Source organism: Dermochelys coriacea, chromosome 16, assembly GCF_009764565.3.
Source record: "Dermochelys coriacea isolate rDerCor1 chromosome 16, rDerCor1.pri.v4, whole genome shotgun sequence".
NCBI classification, from domain to species: Eukaryota; Metazoa; Chordata; order Testudines; family Dermochelyidae; genus Dermochelys; species Dermochelys coriacea.
In genome coordinates, this window is record NC_050083.1 from 766,096 (window position 1) to 780,565 (window position 14,470).

Below are 14,470 nucleotides of genomic sequence, written 5' to 3' on the forward strand. Positions count from 1 at the left end.
AAAACCCAAACAAAAAACCTAAAAATCTTCAGCCACATTTCCTGTCTTGTGATGTCATTCTGCTGGGTCTCCAGTCCTCTAGCAAAAACAGGGAGGTCTAGACCTGATGTTTCTCATGCAGAAAACTGGGGTTTTTAAAAAGAGTGTTTCACACCTTCCTTTTATTGAAGATAAAAAGTGTAAAAGGGAACAATCCTACAATTAAAAACATAAGCCTAGCTTCAGAATTTCTCCCCTCCTTTAAGATATCCAGGCAGGTCTCTGTCTTCCCTATCTATTACAACTTGGTTCCAGAAGGGTAAAAGTTCTCCACACATCTTGTAGGTCTTTTGGTCACTATTGCTTTTCCCATCCACTGCCCCGTAGATCTTAGGATCTAGCCGCATCTGGAATAGTGGAAGTAGCAGATTAGTCTGTTTCTGCAGATTGTGCAAATCCATAGATTGCCATGGCAGCAAATATGCTAAGTGGAGGTTGTGACCTTAAGCTCCCTGAATTCACACCCTACACTTTATTGTAGTAATATTTGCGCAAAGTATGCCTTGTGAAGTATCATTTAAAAACTAACACACTGTTTGTTAAAATTATTGTGTAATGTATGTATGAATAGTGTATTGAGTTATGAACACAAGCTGAAATTATGACTAAAATGTATTTGCAAGACAAGTCTGAGGAGGGGTAAACCTGTTTTTCAAAGACACGGGACAAGCTGATGCCTCTAGCCAGGTGTCATCAAAGTTGATTGGCCATCACCTGTCAAGTGGCCATTCTTTTGCAAAGAAGGGGGCAGGAAGAGATTGATCTGCATTTTAGCAAACAGCAACATGGAACTTCTTTCACCCAAGACTCCAAAGCTCCTTCCTCACAGCTGGAATGAACTTAATCCCAGGGTAACCCTCAGGAAAATACATTTCATCTCTCTCTTTCTCCTAAGAAAAGGAACCAACCCTTTGATTCGTGGGGGAGATTCTAATCTGGGAATTTAGTCAGCTATATTGGAATATGTGGTACGGTTTTACCTTGAACCAAATCTAGCTTGTTAAGTTTTAGCTACTAGGAAACGCTTTATCTTTATTTTTCTTGCAACCATTTCTGACTTTAATGCCTTATACCTGTACTCCCTTGAAACCTATTTCTTTGTAGTTAAAAAAACTTGTTTTATTTTTAATCTAAACAAATTCAGCGTTGTGTTTAAACCAAACTGTTTGCTACTTTAACTGGAGTTATCAAACCTTTGAACATTGACCCTTTACAGACCTTTAATATCTAAACTTCCCAGGAGAGAGCTGGATGGTGCAGAACACACACTTTTTGGGAAAACTGAGGACTGGGAGTGTATTGGTTGGTGTCACCCTGCAGGTAGTAACTAAGACTGGTGGAAGCCAGAGTGGGGCTGGAGTGTTGCTGACAGGCTGCTGGGGTCAGAGTTGTTGGAGCAGAGCTGCAGCTACATACAGACACTCAGTGACCTGCGTTCTGGCAGGCTGTTTGTGAGTGGCCCAAGTTGGGAGCTACAATAGCAAAGCATTGTGCGGCATGCAGGTTTGCCGTGCAGGTGGTGACACAATCTCTCACTGATCTGGAATGCACCCCAGAATGTTACAGAGGGCAGCATAGATTAATAGGCCTGCCAAAAGACCTTTTCTCAACCTCTTTGGAGAGCTGGAGTATCAATTTGACCTTAATTCTGAAACCTGGCTTTCTCCGTAGCATTACAGAATCAGTAAACCAGCAGATTCATCTACTTGATGGTGAGCTACACTGTGGGGATTTCTCATTTCTCCTACCCCCTTCCTAGGCAAATGAAGTTGACCCTGTGAATGTTGTTGACCATGCTGACCTCTTACATCCCTGACTGGCCAATCCATTGAGTATGGGAGCACATCTTTCTCTTGTGGCCAGAGAATTAGAATGGTGTGTGTAAAAGGAAAAAGTGGTGTAATGTCATTAGGAAGAATTGAGGCAGGTGGACAGTGGTACAAGAGGGAGCAAATAGTAAACTCATTTCTCGAATGCTTTTTTTAATAGGGTCACCCTGCTCCATATAAAACAGTTTCAGCCCGAGCAGGAACACCATCCACTATATTGCGACTTCCAGCCAGTGTTTTTCAGGATGTTTTCCAGAAGTACCCTGAAACTCTTGTCAGAGTGGTACAGGTAAGACTGATACGTAGTTTGTTTTTATTAAATGTAGTATCCATCTTTCCTTTAAAAGGGTTTTCCCTATCCGGCCAGCTAGTCCATCCTTCTGCTGGTGCAGAATTGTTCTTCCTAGCATATTTTCAGGGTTTTGTCCAATATTTAAGTATCTCAAGTGAGGGGGCTGCCACCACATATCTAAGGAGATTATCGCACCGTCTGATTGATCTTTACATTAGGCGGAGATGAGGGAAATATTTCCTAAATGTGTCTTGGCTTAATTTAATCACATTATACCCTCCCTTGAACCAACGTACCGAAGTTTCCTTCCCCCTTGAGACCAGATTCTGCCTTCAGAAATATGAAGCTCCTGTTACTGTCCATGGGGGCTGCTTCTGCCCATCAAAGAGCAGAATTTGGCCCTAGATATTTACTGATCAGACATCTGCAAACTCTGAACTGCTGTAGCAGTGGGTACTTGAAATAAGTTCTAATCTTTGCTCTTGAATAATGCTAACCTTGAATAACCTCGAATAATGCTACCACTTAACCACTTAATAATTTGTGTTATTGTGAAACCTTTATTGGACTCGTAAGAATTATATATTAGTAACTTTCCCCTGGAAAGAATGCCTTGAAATATGTGCTGGGCAAAGAACGGCAGAGGCAAATCTAATGGCAATTCGACATTGGTGAGGCATCATCTAGAGTACTGTGTCCAGTTTTGGGCCCCACACTACAAGAAGGATGTGGAAAACGTCCAGTAGAGGGCTACAAAAATGATGAGGGGACTGGAACACATGACTTATGAGGAGAGGCTGAGGGAACTGGGATTGTTTAGTCTGCAGAAGAGAAGAATGAGGGGGGATTTGATAGCTGCTTTCAACTACCTGAAAGGGGGTTCCAAAGAGGATGGATCTAGACTGTTCTCAGTGGTAGCAGATGACAGAACAAGGAATAACCATCTCAAGTTGCAGTGGGGGAGGTTTAGGTTGGATATTAGGAAAAACTTTTTCACTAGGAGGGTGGTGAAACTCTGGAATGTGTTACCTAGGAAGGTGGTGGAATCTCCTTCCTTAGAAGTTTTTAAGGTCAGGCTTGACAAAGCCCTGGCTGGGATGATTTAGTTGGGGATAGGTCCTGCTTTGAGCAGGGGGTTGGACTAGATGACCTCCTGAGGTCCCTTCCTACCCTGATATTCTATGAAGACAGCTTATTGGTGCCCCTCTGTAAGTTTCCAGTGTCTCTAGTTCAAGACATAGTCTCTTTCCTTGGGACTGGTCATAAGTCATTCCCTCGCCAACCCCCAATACTCTGTCCTTTTTAAAAAATGGGGGCTTGGAATCTGAGCATCTGGGTGCTTAGCACTTCTGAAAATCAGTTTGCTTTTTTCATTGGTGTAGACATAGATTAGCCTCTTGGTGTAATAAGCAACCTTATCCATATGCCAGACAAGATGTTGGGAGATAGGGAGAGGTGGGGAAGGAAAGAGGAGTCTAGTTAAAGAGGAGAGTGGCAAAGGGGAGATGCCAAATGAGAACTGATTGCATGTAGATTTTGGATCATATGCTCTTCTGAAGGGTGTTTGTGACATCAAGATGTCATGATCAATATTATAAATATCATCATTACTTGTTGATTGACAACAGTATATAGGCCCTTTGTAGTTCTTGCAAGAGCCTTCAGAATTGGGACTCCAGACCCAACTTGCCCCTTGAGATTGTAATTTTATTAAAACAAAACAAAAACACCCCCTCCCCCCAAAACCAATCCCAGGCTCTGTGGCCCAGGGATTAGAGCACTATTTTCTTAAATTAGGATCGTGAGTTCCAATCTTTCCAGAGTCTTGGGAAAATTGTCTTTCATGGAAATACTCTCCTTCTTTACTGTTGGAGGAAAAATGCCCACTTCCTCATAACAAGGAAAAGCAGACTTCAGGCACCAGCCCTCTCTCTTCTTTTTGAGCCATTTGGTGTTTGTTGTTATTCTCTGTGTATAATGTCTCCCATGCGGTGTTTGTGGTTTCAGGTGCATATTTTTGTTGGTGAGGTTTGTTTTTTAGTGTCTGTCTTGGGTGTTGCACCTAGAGCTCGGGGGAAGCCAAGCAGGGAAAACTGAAATAAATGCATTTATTTCAAATATTAAATGTTCTCAATGATTTCAGTAACCTTAGCAGCGAGGCTGGTGTCTTGTGCGTGGAGCTGATGTTTGGGTGTCAACAGTCTTTTGGGTGGTGTCTCTGGCTCAGCCACCTAATGTGTCTCTTGGTGAGAGACCCAAGCTTTCAAGCTACACAGTGCTCTTCTTCAGCTGTGGGGAAAGGTATTCCCAGCATCACAGCAAAATGCTAAGTGGAACAGAATGTTTAGCATAAGTAGTTAGCACAAACTGTAAGGGACTATTCAAGGTAGAGTGGCCTGTTAACACTTCTGCAGTCATAGGACAAAAAGAGTGGGTTAGTGGGTGTTGGTGCATTTGGTATTCACCTGCTCCCTGTGTTTGATCTCCTGCTCCTAGATCATCATGGTGAGGCTCCAGAGAGTGACATTCTTGGCTTTGCACAACTATCTTGGCCTGACCACTGAGCTCTTCAATTCCGTAAGTGTAGAATGAAAGCAATATATTCTTGTTTCGGGGGTAGCCATGTTAGTCTGTATCCACAAAAACAACAAGGAGTCTGGTAGCACCTTAAAGACTAACAGATTTACTTGGGCATAAGCTTTCATGGGTAAAAAACCCACAACTCTTATCACACTGTATGTATTTGACTCGTCACACTGTATATATCTGATTCTGACCCTGGCTGTTGGAGTGCGTCTTCTACTCCAGTAGCTCGCAAGCATAATCTCCATATAAAACTAACATTAATTTATTGTTTGCAAGAATATTAATACCATCATGCTTGAGAGTGAAGCTCTCAAGCTATAAAATCTGCTCAGTGCTGAAACCTCTGGAATAACATTTCATTTGGGCATTTTTATTATGGAGGCTGTCATGGCTGCCAGGCTAGCTGCACCTCTGTCCCCTTTCTGGTCCCTCTGAGTGCACCCCCTCAGGTGTAGGGTCTTGTGCTTTTACCTGTTGTCATGCTCTTCTCCACTGCTCCCAGAACCGTAAGCCAATGTGCAGGGCCCTAACAAATTCATGGTCCATTTTGGTCAATTTCATGGTCATAGGATTTTAAAAATAATAAATTTCATGATTTCAGATATTTCAATCTGAAATTTCACAGTGTTGTAACTGTTGGGGTCCTGAACCAAAGGGGGATTGTGGGGGGTCACAAGGTTATTGTAGGGGGTTGTGGTATTGCCTCCCTTACTTCTGTGCTGCCTTCAGAGCTGGGCGCCTGGCCAGAAGCCACCACTCTCTGGCTAACTTTCTGTTCTGAAGGCAGCACAGAAGTAAGGGTGGCAAAACTGCGATCCCCCTACAATAACCTTGCAACATTCCCCCTCCACAGCCCTGTTTTGGTTCAGGACTCCCAGCTTGAGAAACGCTGGTCTCCCCTGAGAAAACAGTACAGTACAGGGTAAAAGTATACCAGATTTCACAGGGAAGACCAGATTTCATCGTCCGTGATGGGTTTCTCATGGCTGTGAATTTGATAGGGCCCTACCAATGTGTTACCCCCTGCCTCAGGAAGAAAGAGCTTTGCTGGACCTTCAGCTGAATGTCAGCTCCCTGCCATACCACCGTCTGCCTCCCCAGCAAATTTCTCAAGACTCTGTCTTAACCTGGTCTTGCAGGTAACATTCAGCGCAACCCAGTTCCCCAGACATGCTTCTCTGCAGTGTCCAGTCCCTCTCACTGGACACTCGCATGAATTATGAAGTCTGCTGTCTCCAAAGTAACAGTGCGCGCGCGCACACACACACACACACACACACACACACACCAGCTTGTTGACTCACTGTGGGCACGCTCTTTAACTTAATACACAGCACTGAGGTCATTTATAAGCAAACATTTATTAATAAAGAACAGAGCTTTAAGTGATACTAAGCAAGAAAAAAAGACAGATATGGTTACAAACAAAATAAAAGGAAAAATATGAACTGTTAAGCTTTTAGACATCAGAAAGCACAATCTGGTCTCAGGCAGTTTCTCACCTACAATCAGCTCTCGGCGTCTTCAGCTCACATGGTTGAAGGATTCATCTTGTATGGATTCCAAGAGCACAGGCCTCTTTTGTTCAATTTAAGTGATGATTAGCAAAGAGGTTCTCTCCCCTTCTTTTTATAGTCCAGTAAACCTTTGAGGTGTATTCTTCTGAAGGGTATCCCCAGATAAAGTTTTTTTCCTCAGTTACTTGTGCCCCAAGAAGCTGACAGCATCCTGTCTTCCTTGCCCTCCTCTTTGTTTGCTTTTCCTGTGAGCTCAGATGCAAATGAACTTGCACTGTCTCTGGTGTCACCTTGCACAATTTACAATAGAGAAACAGACAAAACAACATTCCCTTGTCTAGGATAAACTTGTCTATCAGCTGCTTCCACAGCATATTTTAAGAAAAGATTACTGCCATACATACATAACTCTTTATACGCAACCTGTGCATACATCACACAATGTTATCCATGTATCATCATTTTTTGTATGATACCTTGCAAGACGCTGTCTGGCTAAATATTCTGACAACAGCATGTTGCGTTTGCCTTTTGCTAGCTGGCACAAAGTGGCTCTTAGGATCACACCTGTAATGGGGTGTGTCAGGGTTCCCTCCCCACTCTGAACTCTGGGGTACAGATGTGGGGACCTGCATGAAAGACCCCCTAAGCTTATTTCTACCAGCTTAGGTTAAAAACTTCCCCAAGGCACAAATTCCTTTCCTTGTCCTTGGACGGTATTGCTGCCACCAGCAAGTGATTTAAACAAACATTCAGGGAAAGGCCACTTGAAGCCCTATCCTCCGACAAAAAATATCCCCCCAAGCCACTTTCCTGGGGAAGCTTGAGAATAATATATCAACCAAATAGGTTAACAAGGTGAGTACAGACCAGACCCTTGGGTATTTAGGACACTAAAAACCAATCAGGTTCTTAAAAGAAGAACTTTATTATAAAGGAAAAAAAAGTAAAAGAAGCACCTCTGTAAAATCAGGATGGAAGGTAATTTTATAGGTAATGAAAAGATTTAAAACACAGAAGATCCCCCTCTAGGCTCAACTTTAAAGTTACAAAAAACAGGAATAAACCTCCCTCTTAGCATAGGGAAGATTCACATGCTAAAACAAAAGATAATCTAATGCATTTCCTTGCTATTACTTACAATTTCTGTAATTTTAGATGTATCATTTCAGTAGGAGTTGGATTACCTGCATTGTCTCTTTGTCTTCAGACAGAACACACAGAGAGAACAAACAAAACCTCCTCCGTCCCCCCCACTTAATTTGAAAGCATCTTCTTTCCCCATTGGTCCTTCTGGTCAGGTGCCAACTAGGTTAAGTGAACAGATTCACTTACTTGTAATGGGTTATTCTGTGCTTCTGGCCAAGAGGGATTTTATATTACTGCATACATAAAGGTTGTTTCCCTTCCCTTTGTATTTATGACGCGCCCCCCAAATCACAGACGGTGCTGGACAGCCTGTTCCACGTTGGCTCTGATTTCTTCCTGGAGCTCTAGGAGAAAACAGAGTTAATAAGACACATGCACCTTTAGATATACTACTGATTATATAAAAACTAATGATATTTCCCACATTTCATGGGCGATTTTAACCAGTTGATTCTGGGAAACTTTCACTGGAGAGTGCATCAGCCACTTTGTTAGAAGCTCCTGAAATGTGTTGTATTTCAAAATCAAAATCTCGGAGAGCTAAACTTCACCGAAGAAGTTTTTTGTTATTTTCATTGACTGTATGAAGTCACTTCAGTGCAGCATGATCTGTTTGCAGGTGGAAACACCGTCCCCAAACACATGGGTGTAGTTTTTCCAGAGCGTACACAATGGTGTAACATTCCTTCTTCTTCGAGAGATGTCCCTGTGGGCGCTCCAATTCAGGTCAAGGTGCGTTCCAGCACCTTCAATTGGAGATTTCTACAGCAGTACCCCTACGGGCTGTGCACGTGCTGTGCCTGCCTCTCGAGCTGTCAGTGTTCTAATAGCACGTGCACAGCCCAGACTTCTCAGTCCCTTCTCTACCTTCCCTGGCTAGAGACCGCGTTCAGCAGTGCTCTTTGAGACTAGCTTGTTAGCTTGTTTCTCAGTTTAGTTACATAGTTTCAGTCATTAGAATTACTACTTAGATAAGTTACTTTTATTTCTTAAAATCCTCTGTGGTTTCAGACATGCCTGGCTCCCCAGGTTTCAAGAGATGCATCTCCTGTAAGGATCCCATCCCCATCTCAGACGGGCATTCACAGTGCGTACGCTGTTTGGGGCAGTCTCATGTACCCCCAAAATGTGTCCACTCTATGAAATTGAAAGCGCGCACCTGCAAGGACACGGGGCTCAGGCTTAAAATGCTGCTCCTGGAAATCTCCCTCAGACCTGCCTCTGATCCTGGCCAGCAAACCTCTGTGACACCCTCCAGAGCCAAAGGAAAAGCAAAAAACGGCCAGCTTCCTCTCCCGTCAGGAGTTGTTCCTCAGGGAAAACGTTAAAACCAGCTCTTCAGTCTCTGCTGACTCCGGCTCCGTGGCTCTGCACCTTCCACACGGCAGGCACCTTGGGCACCGACCGTGAGTCGGGTTCCCCACTACACGGTGCTGAGGCTCAGAGCTTCCAGTTGCCTGCTTCTTTCAGTTCAGTTCAGTTCTCCTACAGCCACCTTTGCTAGTACGGTGCCGAGAGCTGCTACAGTGCCGACAGCACAAGCTGCGGCACCGTCCTTTGATCTTGTGGTGCCACTTTTACAGCTGCAGCTCTCAGCACCGAGCCTCCTGAGGTCTCCTGCCTCCCTTGCAGTGCCTGCCTCAGAGGCTCCTACTCCGCAGAGCCAGCTTGCGCCCCCGGGACACCCTTCAGTGCACCAGCAGATGCCTCAGCAGACTCTGCCTCCACCAGCTACACCAGCACTGACTCCTCGTCACTCAGCTCCACCGCAGCTTTTACAGCCAGAGGATTTAAGGGTGTCCCATGCTCCTGACTCTCCTCTTCTCAGCACCAGCCTATCACCGAGACCTTTAGCGCCCTATCTTCAGTATTCCCCTACCACTTCAAGCCCCTCCAATGAAGTGTGGGAGGATGAGGAGGAGGAAGGGGAAGAGGAATATGATGACCAGATGTTTTCCTCTCAACACTCTCCCCAGAGTCAGTTACCTACAACTGGGAGACACATTTCAGCACGATCTCCATATCCTCAAGGCTATCCACACTGGTATGGCAATCCCTGTATGGGACCACCGATGCCCCGCCCGGGGCAATGGCCACACTGGGGTCCATGGACCTACACCGCACCACACTCAGGTCTTCCGCGGGCTGCCTGGAGGAAAGCTGGCAGAACCTCCCCACTGCCTGTTTACACTGAAACCCAGATAAGACCTGAAGTGGCTGCCACCCCTACAGAGGACACTGCCCCACATACCTCCTCTATAGCAATAACACCACAAGATGCCATAGTACCCCCACCACTTCCCACTACTGATGAACTCGCTTACTTTAGGAGTTGTTTCACAGAGTAGCAGAAGAGCTCAAGATTACCCTGGAGGAGGTATCTGAAACACACCACGAGTTTACTGACATCCTGCATGCTATGACCTCCTCCAAAATAACCCTACCAATTAATGGGGCCATTATGGAACCTGCTAAAACTATTTGGCAGACCCCAGCTACAATCACACCCACTAGCAAGAGATTGGACTGAAAATATTCTGTTCCATCTAGGGGTTCTGAGTTTCTATTTATGCACCCCTCACCTAATTCGCTGGTGGTCGACGTGGCCAATCAGAAAAACAAATACCAACACTTCCGCTCCACTCCGTCAGACAAAGATAACAAGAGACTGGACTCCTTCAACTGCAAAGTGTATTCTTCCACTTTGCAATTTAGAGTAGCGAACTAAGCAATGCTCTTAGCAAAATATGACCACAAAAATTATGCTAAGGTAATGCAATTTATTGATGATGTGTCGGAGGATAAAGGACAACAGTTTAAAGCAATGGTATCCGATGGCCAATTGATCTCCCACACAGCTCTTCAAGCCGTCCTTCATGCTGCGGACACAGCGGCCAGATCCACAGCTGTCGTCATGCGGTGGTCCTCATGGCTTGCTTCTTCCTCCTTTCCGAAGGAGATACAGAATATGGTCTAAGATCTGCCTTTCGATGGAGAGAAGCTCTTTGCCGTTACAACCAATGAGGTCCTTCACTCCATGAAGGATTCCCGTGCCACTCTCCAATCCTTAAGCATCCAAACATCTGCCTCAAAGAAGAGACAATATAGATATCAGCCATACCAACAACTGTGTTACCATACCTTTGTGCAACATCCGCCTTTCAGACAATGATACGCCGCAACAACAACAACAACGACATAGGCCCAGGAACCAATGACGTTGCCCTCCGCAAACAGCGACCTACCCTCCTAACCCAAATAAACAAATCTGAAGTCTTGGTCGAAGGTATAGAACCCTTGCATCCTCTCCAGCGCCAACTCCAACCAACCATTTTTTTGGACACCATTTGCGTCCATTCCTGGCCAACTTGCAAACCATCACTATAGATAGATGGGTCCTGGAAATGATCAGATTGGGTTATGCCATCCCCTTCCTTTCCTTACCTCCCACCCACTCCTCTTCAGGGACCCCCTCACGAACAATTGCTCTGTCAGGAGGTACAACATCTCATACATCTCGGAGCAATAGAGGTACACCCTCAACACAGAGGGAAAGGGTTTTACTCCCACTACTTCTTGACGGAAAAGAAAAGCGGCAGTTGGCGCCCTATCCTTGATCTTCGATGTTTGAACAAGTTTGTCGAGAAACAGAAATTCCGGATGGTTACTCTCCCAATGCTAATTCCGACGCTGGAGCAAGGAGATTGGTTTTCAACCCTCGACTTCCAAGACGCATATTTCCATGTCTCTGTCCACCCTGTCCCTTGACGTTTCCTCAGGTTTGCTGTGGGAGCGCAATGCTACCAGTACAGGGTCCTCCCTTTTGGCCTTTCATCCATACCATTTTGTCTTCTCCAAGGTGCTGGCAGTTATAATAGCCCATCTCTTGAAAAAAGGAATCCTCATATTTCTTTACCTGGATGATTGTCTCCTCAAGTCTCCCACTCAGTTAGAAGCGAACCACGCAAGTCTTGCAACCCTTCACTGCTTCCGCATCTTAGACCTGCAAATAAACAAATACAAATCTACCTTACAACCTACCCAACAAATCGACTTCATCAGCGCCCACCTCGATTCCACCACTGGTCTTGCATCTCTCCCCCAGGACAGATTCCACACAATGGGCATCTTTATTACCCAGATACGTGCCAGCCCATAGACTACAGTCCGAGACTCCCTGCAGCTCTTGCACATTTGTCATCACAAATGCTCGCCTGTACGTGTGATGCCTTCAGGGTTGGCTAGCCATGATATACAAACCAAACAAGCACAGGTAAACAGGTGACTAGTTATGCCCCAGAAAGTCAAGGACTCACTCCTCTGGTGGGCCTCTCTCATCAACCTCTGCACCGGGATTCCCTTCCAACAAGATCCCACTTCGATTACTATCACCACAGATGCATCCCTCACCACTCAGGATGGGGAGCACACATCGGCCACCTCACCACTCAGGGTCTCTGGGCCACTTCAGAAACCAGGCTTCATATAATTTGCTAGAGCTCCGGGCCGTACGCAATGCCTGTCTCCATTTCCTTCCCATCATCCAAAACCGCCAAATTTGAATCATGACCGATAACATCACGTGCATGTTTTATGTCAACAGACACGGGGGAGCCCGATCACACTCCCTTTGCTCAGAGGCGGTAAAACTTTGGAACTGGTGCCTTCAACACAACATCCATATCTCCGCCTCATATCTGCCAGGTTCTCAGAATTCAGACAGCTGCAGCGGCACAGGAGCTAGCAAACAGAGCTGTAAAGAGGGGAGTTTGAGTGGGAGTTCTGTTGGAGGAGAAGGTATTTGTACTTGGTTTTGTATTTTTAGTATTAGTGTGTGTGTGTGTGTGTAGAGGCTTGTAGGGGCTTTGTGCTGGGAGAGAAGCTGAGCCCTGATTAGGGGGCGGGGCTTTTCTGATTAGGGGTCCTATAAAGGTAGCCAGCCAGTCAGGCAGCAGCACAGATAGCTGCAGTGGCACAGGAGCCAGCAAACAGAGCTGTAAGCAGGGGAGTTTATAAGGGGCATTTGTATTGTGTTGCTTGCTTGGGGTTTGTTTTTGCTGTGGGGGGTGGTCTTTTTGGTGTGGCTTGTGTTTCCCAGATTAACAGGATTTAGGTGGGAAGGCTATGACAGATACGGAGGCAGCTGTGGGAGTGACTCGTGTAGTGGAAGACACAATGAGGATGACTGGATGTGGAAGCTGTGGTATGTACATGATCCTGGAGGGGGGACCTGGTAAGAGTTTTGTCTGCATGAAATGCCGTCTGATAGAGCTGATGGAGGAAAAGATCAGAGGTTTGGAGATGCAGGTGGAAAGTCTGGTTGAGTTTAGGAAGGGGTTTGAGCAAATGATGGAGCAAAGACATGAGGTATCTGAAGGGAAAAGCTCAGACTTACAGATGGAAGCAGGGCTGGGGAATTTTGAGGGGAGACTGGGTGAGGAAAGTGGTCAGAGGAAGCATGTGACTAAAAGAACCAGGCAGAGGAAAAGATGGGCTAGTGAAGGAGCAATAGAGCTTAGGAATAGGTTTGCAGAGTTGGAAAATGAAGAAGGGGCTCAGCAGGTACTTGTTGAAGGTGGAAGGGTAAGGAAGAAGAGAAGAGAGGCTAGTCCTATAGGAAAAGGGGAAGAGTCAAGGGAGACTACACCAAAAATGAGCCCCATGAGGATACAGGATGGGTTGAAGAGGATTATAAGGGAAAATAGGAATGGAAAGAACTTGCAGCCAGAGGGAACAGGGGAGAGACTGGAGAATAGCACTGTCACCAGGAAAAGGCAGGTCTATGTGATAGGGGACTCCTTATTGAGAAGAATAGACAGGCCTGTAACCAGAGCAGATCCAGAGAATAGAAGGGTGTGCTGTCTTCCAGGTGCTAAGATACGGGATGTAGACCTGAGGTTGAAAAGGATCCTAAAGGGAGCGGGAAAGAGTCCCCTAATTATCCTTCATGTGGGAACAAATGATACAGCTAGATTCTCGCTGGAAAGTATTAAGGGAAACTATGCCAGGCTGGGGAAGATGCTTAAGGAAATTGAGGCTCAGGTGATCTTTAGTGGGATCCTGCCTGTTCCTAGAGAAGGGCAACAAAGATTATGTGACAAGATTATGACTGTCAACAGATGGGCTCAGGCAGTGGTGCTATAAGGAGGGCTTTGGGATGTATGGCCACTGGGAGGCATTCATGGACAGAGGACAGTTCTCTCGGGATGGACTTTATCTGAGTAGGGAAGGAAATAGACTTCTAGGATGGAGGCTGGCACGACTGATAGAGAGCTTTAAACTAGGAGTTTGGGGGAGATGGTTGGGAGATGTCGAGGTAAACTCCACGCCATATTTTAGCATTGAGAGGGAAGAAGATGAAGTAAGAAAGGATACAGCCGTGGGTAGGAGAATGTATATAAGGAGTGAGGGCGGTGTGGATACTAGTCTAATAGGTTATACTGGCTGTAGAATAACTGTGCCTAATAGGGTACAAAATGTGAGCGAGGCCAAACGGCAAAAATTAAGATGTTTGTACACCAATGCGGGGAGCCTAGGTAACAAAATGGAGGAACTAGAGCTACTGGTGCAGGAAGTGAAACCAGATATTCTAGGGATAACAGAAACATGGTGGAATAGTAGTCATGACTGGACTACAGGTATTGAAGGGTATGTGCTGTTTAGGAAAGACAAAAATAAAGCTAAAGGTGGTGGAGTAGCATATATCAATGATGAGGTAGAATGTAAAGAAATCAGAAGCGATGCAATGGATAAGAGAGAGTCCGTCTGGGCAAAAATTACACTGGGGAAGATGACTAGTAGAGCCTCTCCTACGATAGTGTTTGGGGTGTGCTATAGACCTCCGGGATCTAATTTGGATATGGATAGAGCCCTTTTTAATATTTTTAATAAAGTAAATACTAATGGAAACTGCATGATCATGGGAGACTTTAACTTCCCAGATATAGACTGGAGGACCAATGCTAGTAATAATAATAGGGCTCAGATTTTCCTAGATGCGATAGCTGATGGAGTCCTTCATCAAGTAGTTGCTGAACCGACCAGAGGGGATGCCATTT

General features: G+C 45.3%; 1 protein-coding gene and 1 long non-coding RNA gene across 7 annotated transcripts in view; one reads left to right on the forward strand and one right to left on the reverse strand.

Moving 5' to 3' along the window:
* The window catches only part of PNPLA7 (patatin like phospholipase domain containing 7), a 414,014-nt gene that overhangs the window by 74,977 nt on the left and 324,567 nt on the right, over nt 1-14,470 (forward strand). For all 6 annotated transcript variants that reach the window (XM_038374480.2, XM_043499152.1, XM_043499151.1 and 3 more), the window contains 2 exons: nt 2,029-2,157; nt 4,657-4,737. In XM_038374480.2, coding sequence (XP_038230408.1) covers nt 2,029-2,157; nt 4,657-4,737 — 210 coding nt within the window. The remainder of the gene's footprint in view (nt 1-2,028; nt 2,158-4,656; nt 4,738-14,470) is intronic.
* LOC122456945 overlaps nt 7,614-14,470 on the reverse strand; it is a 31,620-nt gene continuing 24,763 nt past the window's right edge. The window contains exon 3 of the long non-coding RNA XR_006276128.1: nt 7,614-7,801. This is a non-coding gene — a long non-coding RNA (uncharacterized LOC122456945). The remainder of the gene's footprint in view (nt 7,802-14,470) is intronic.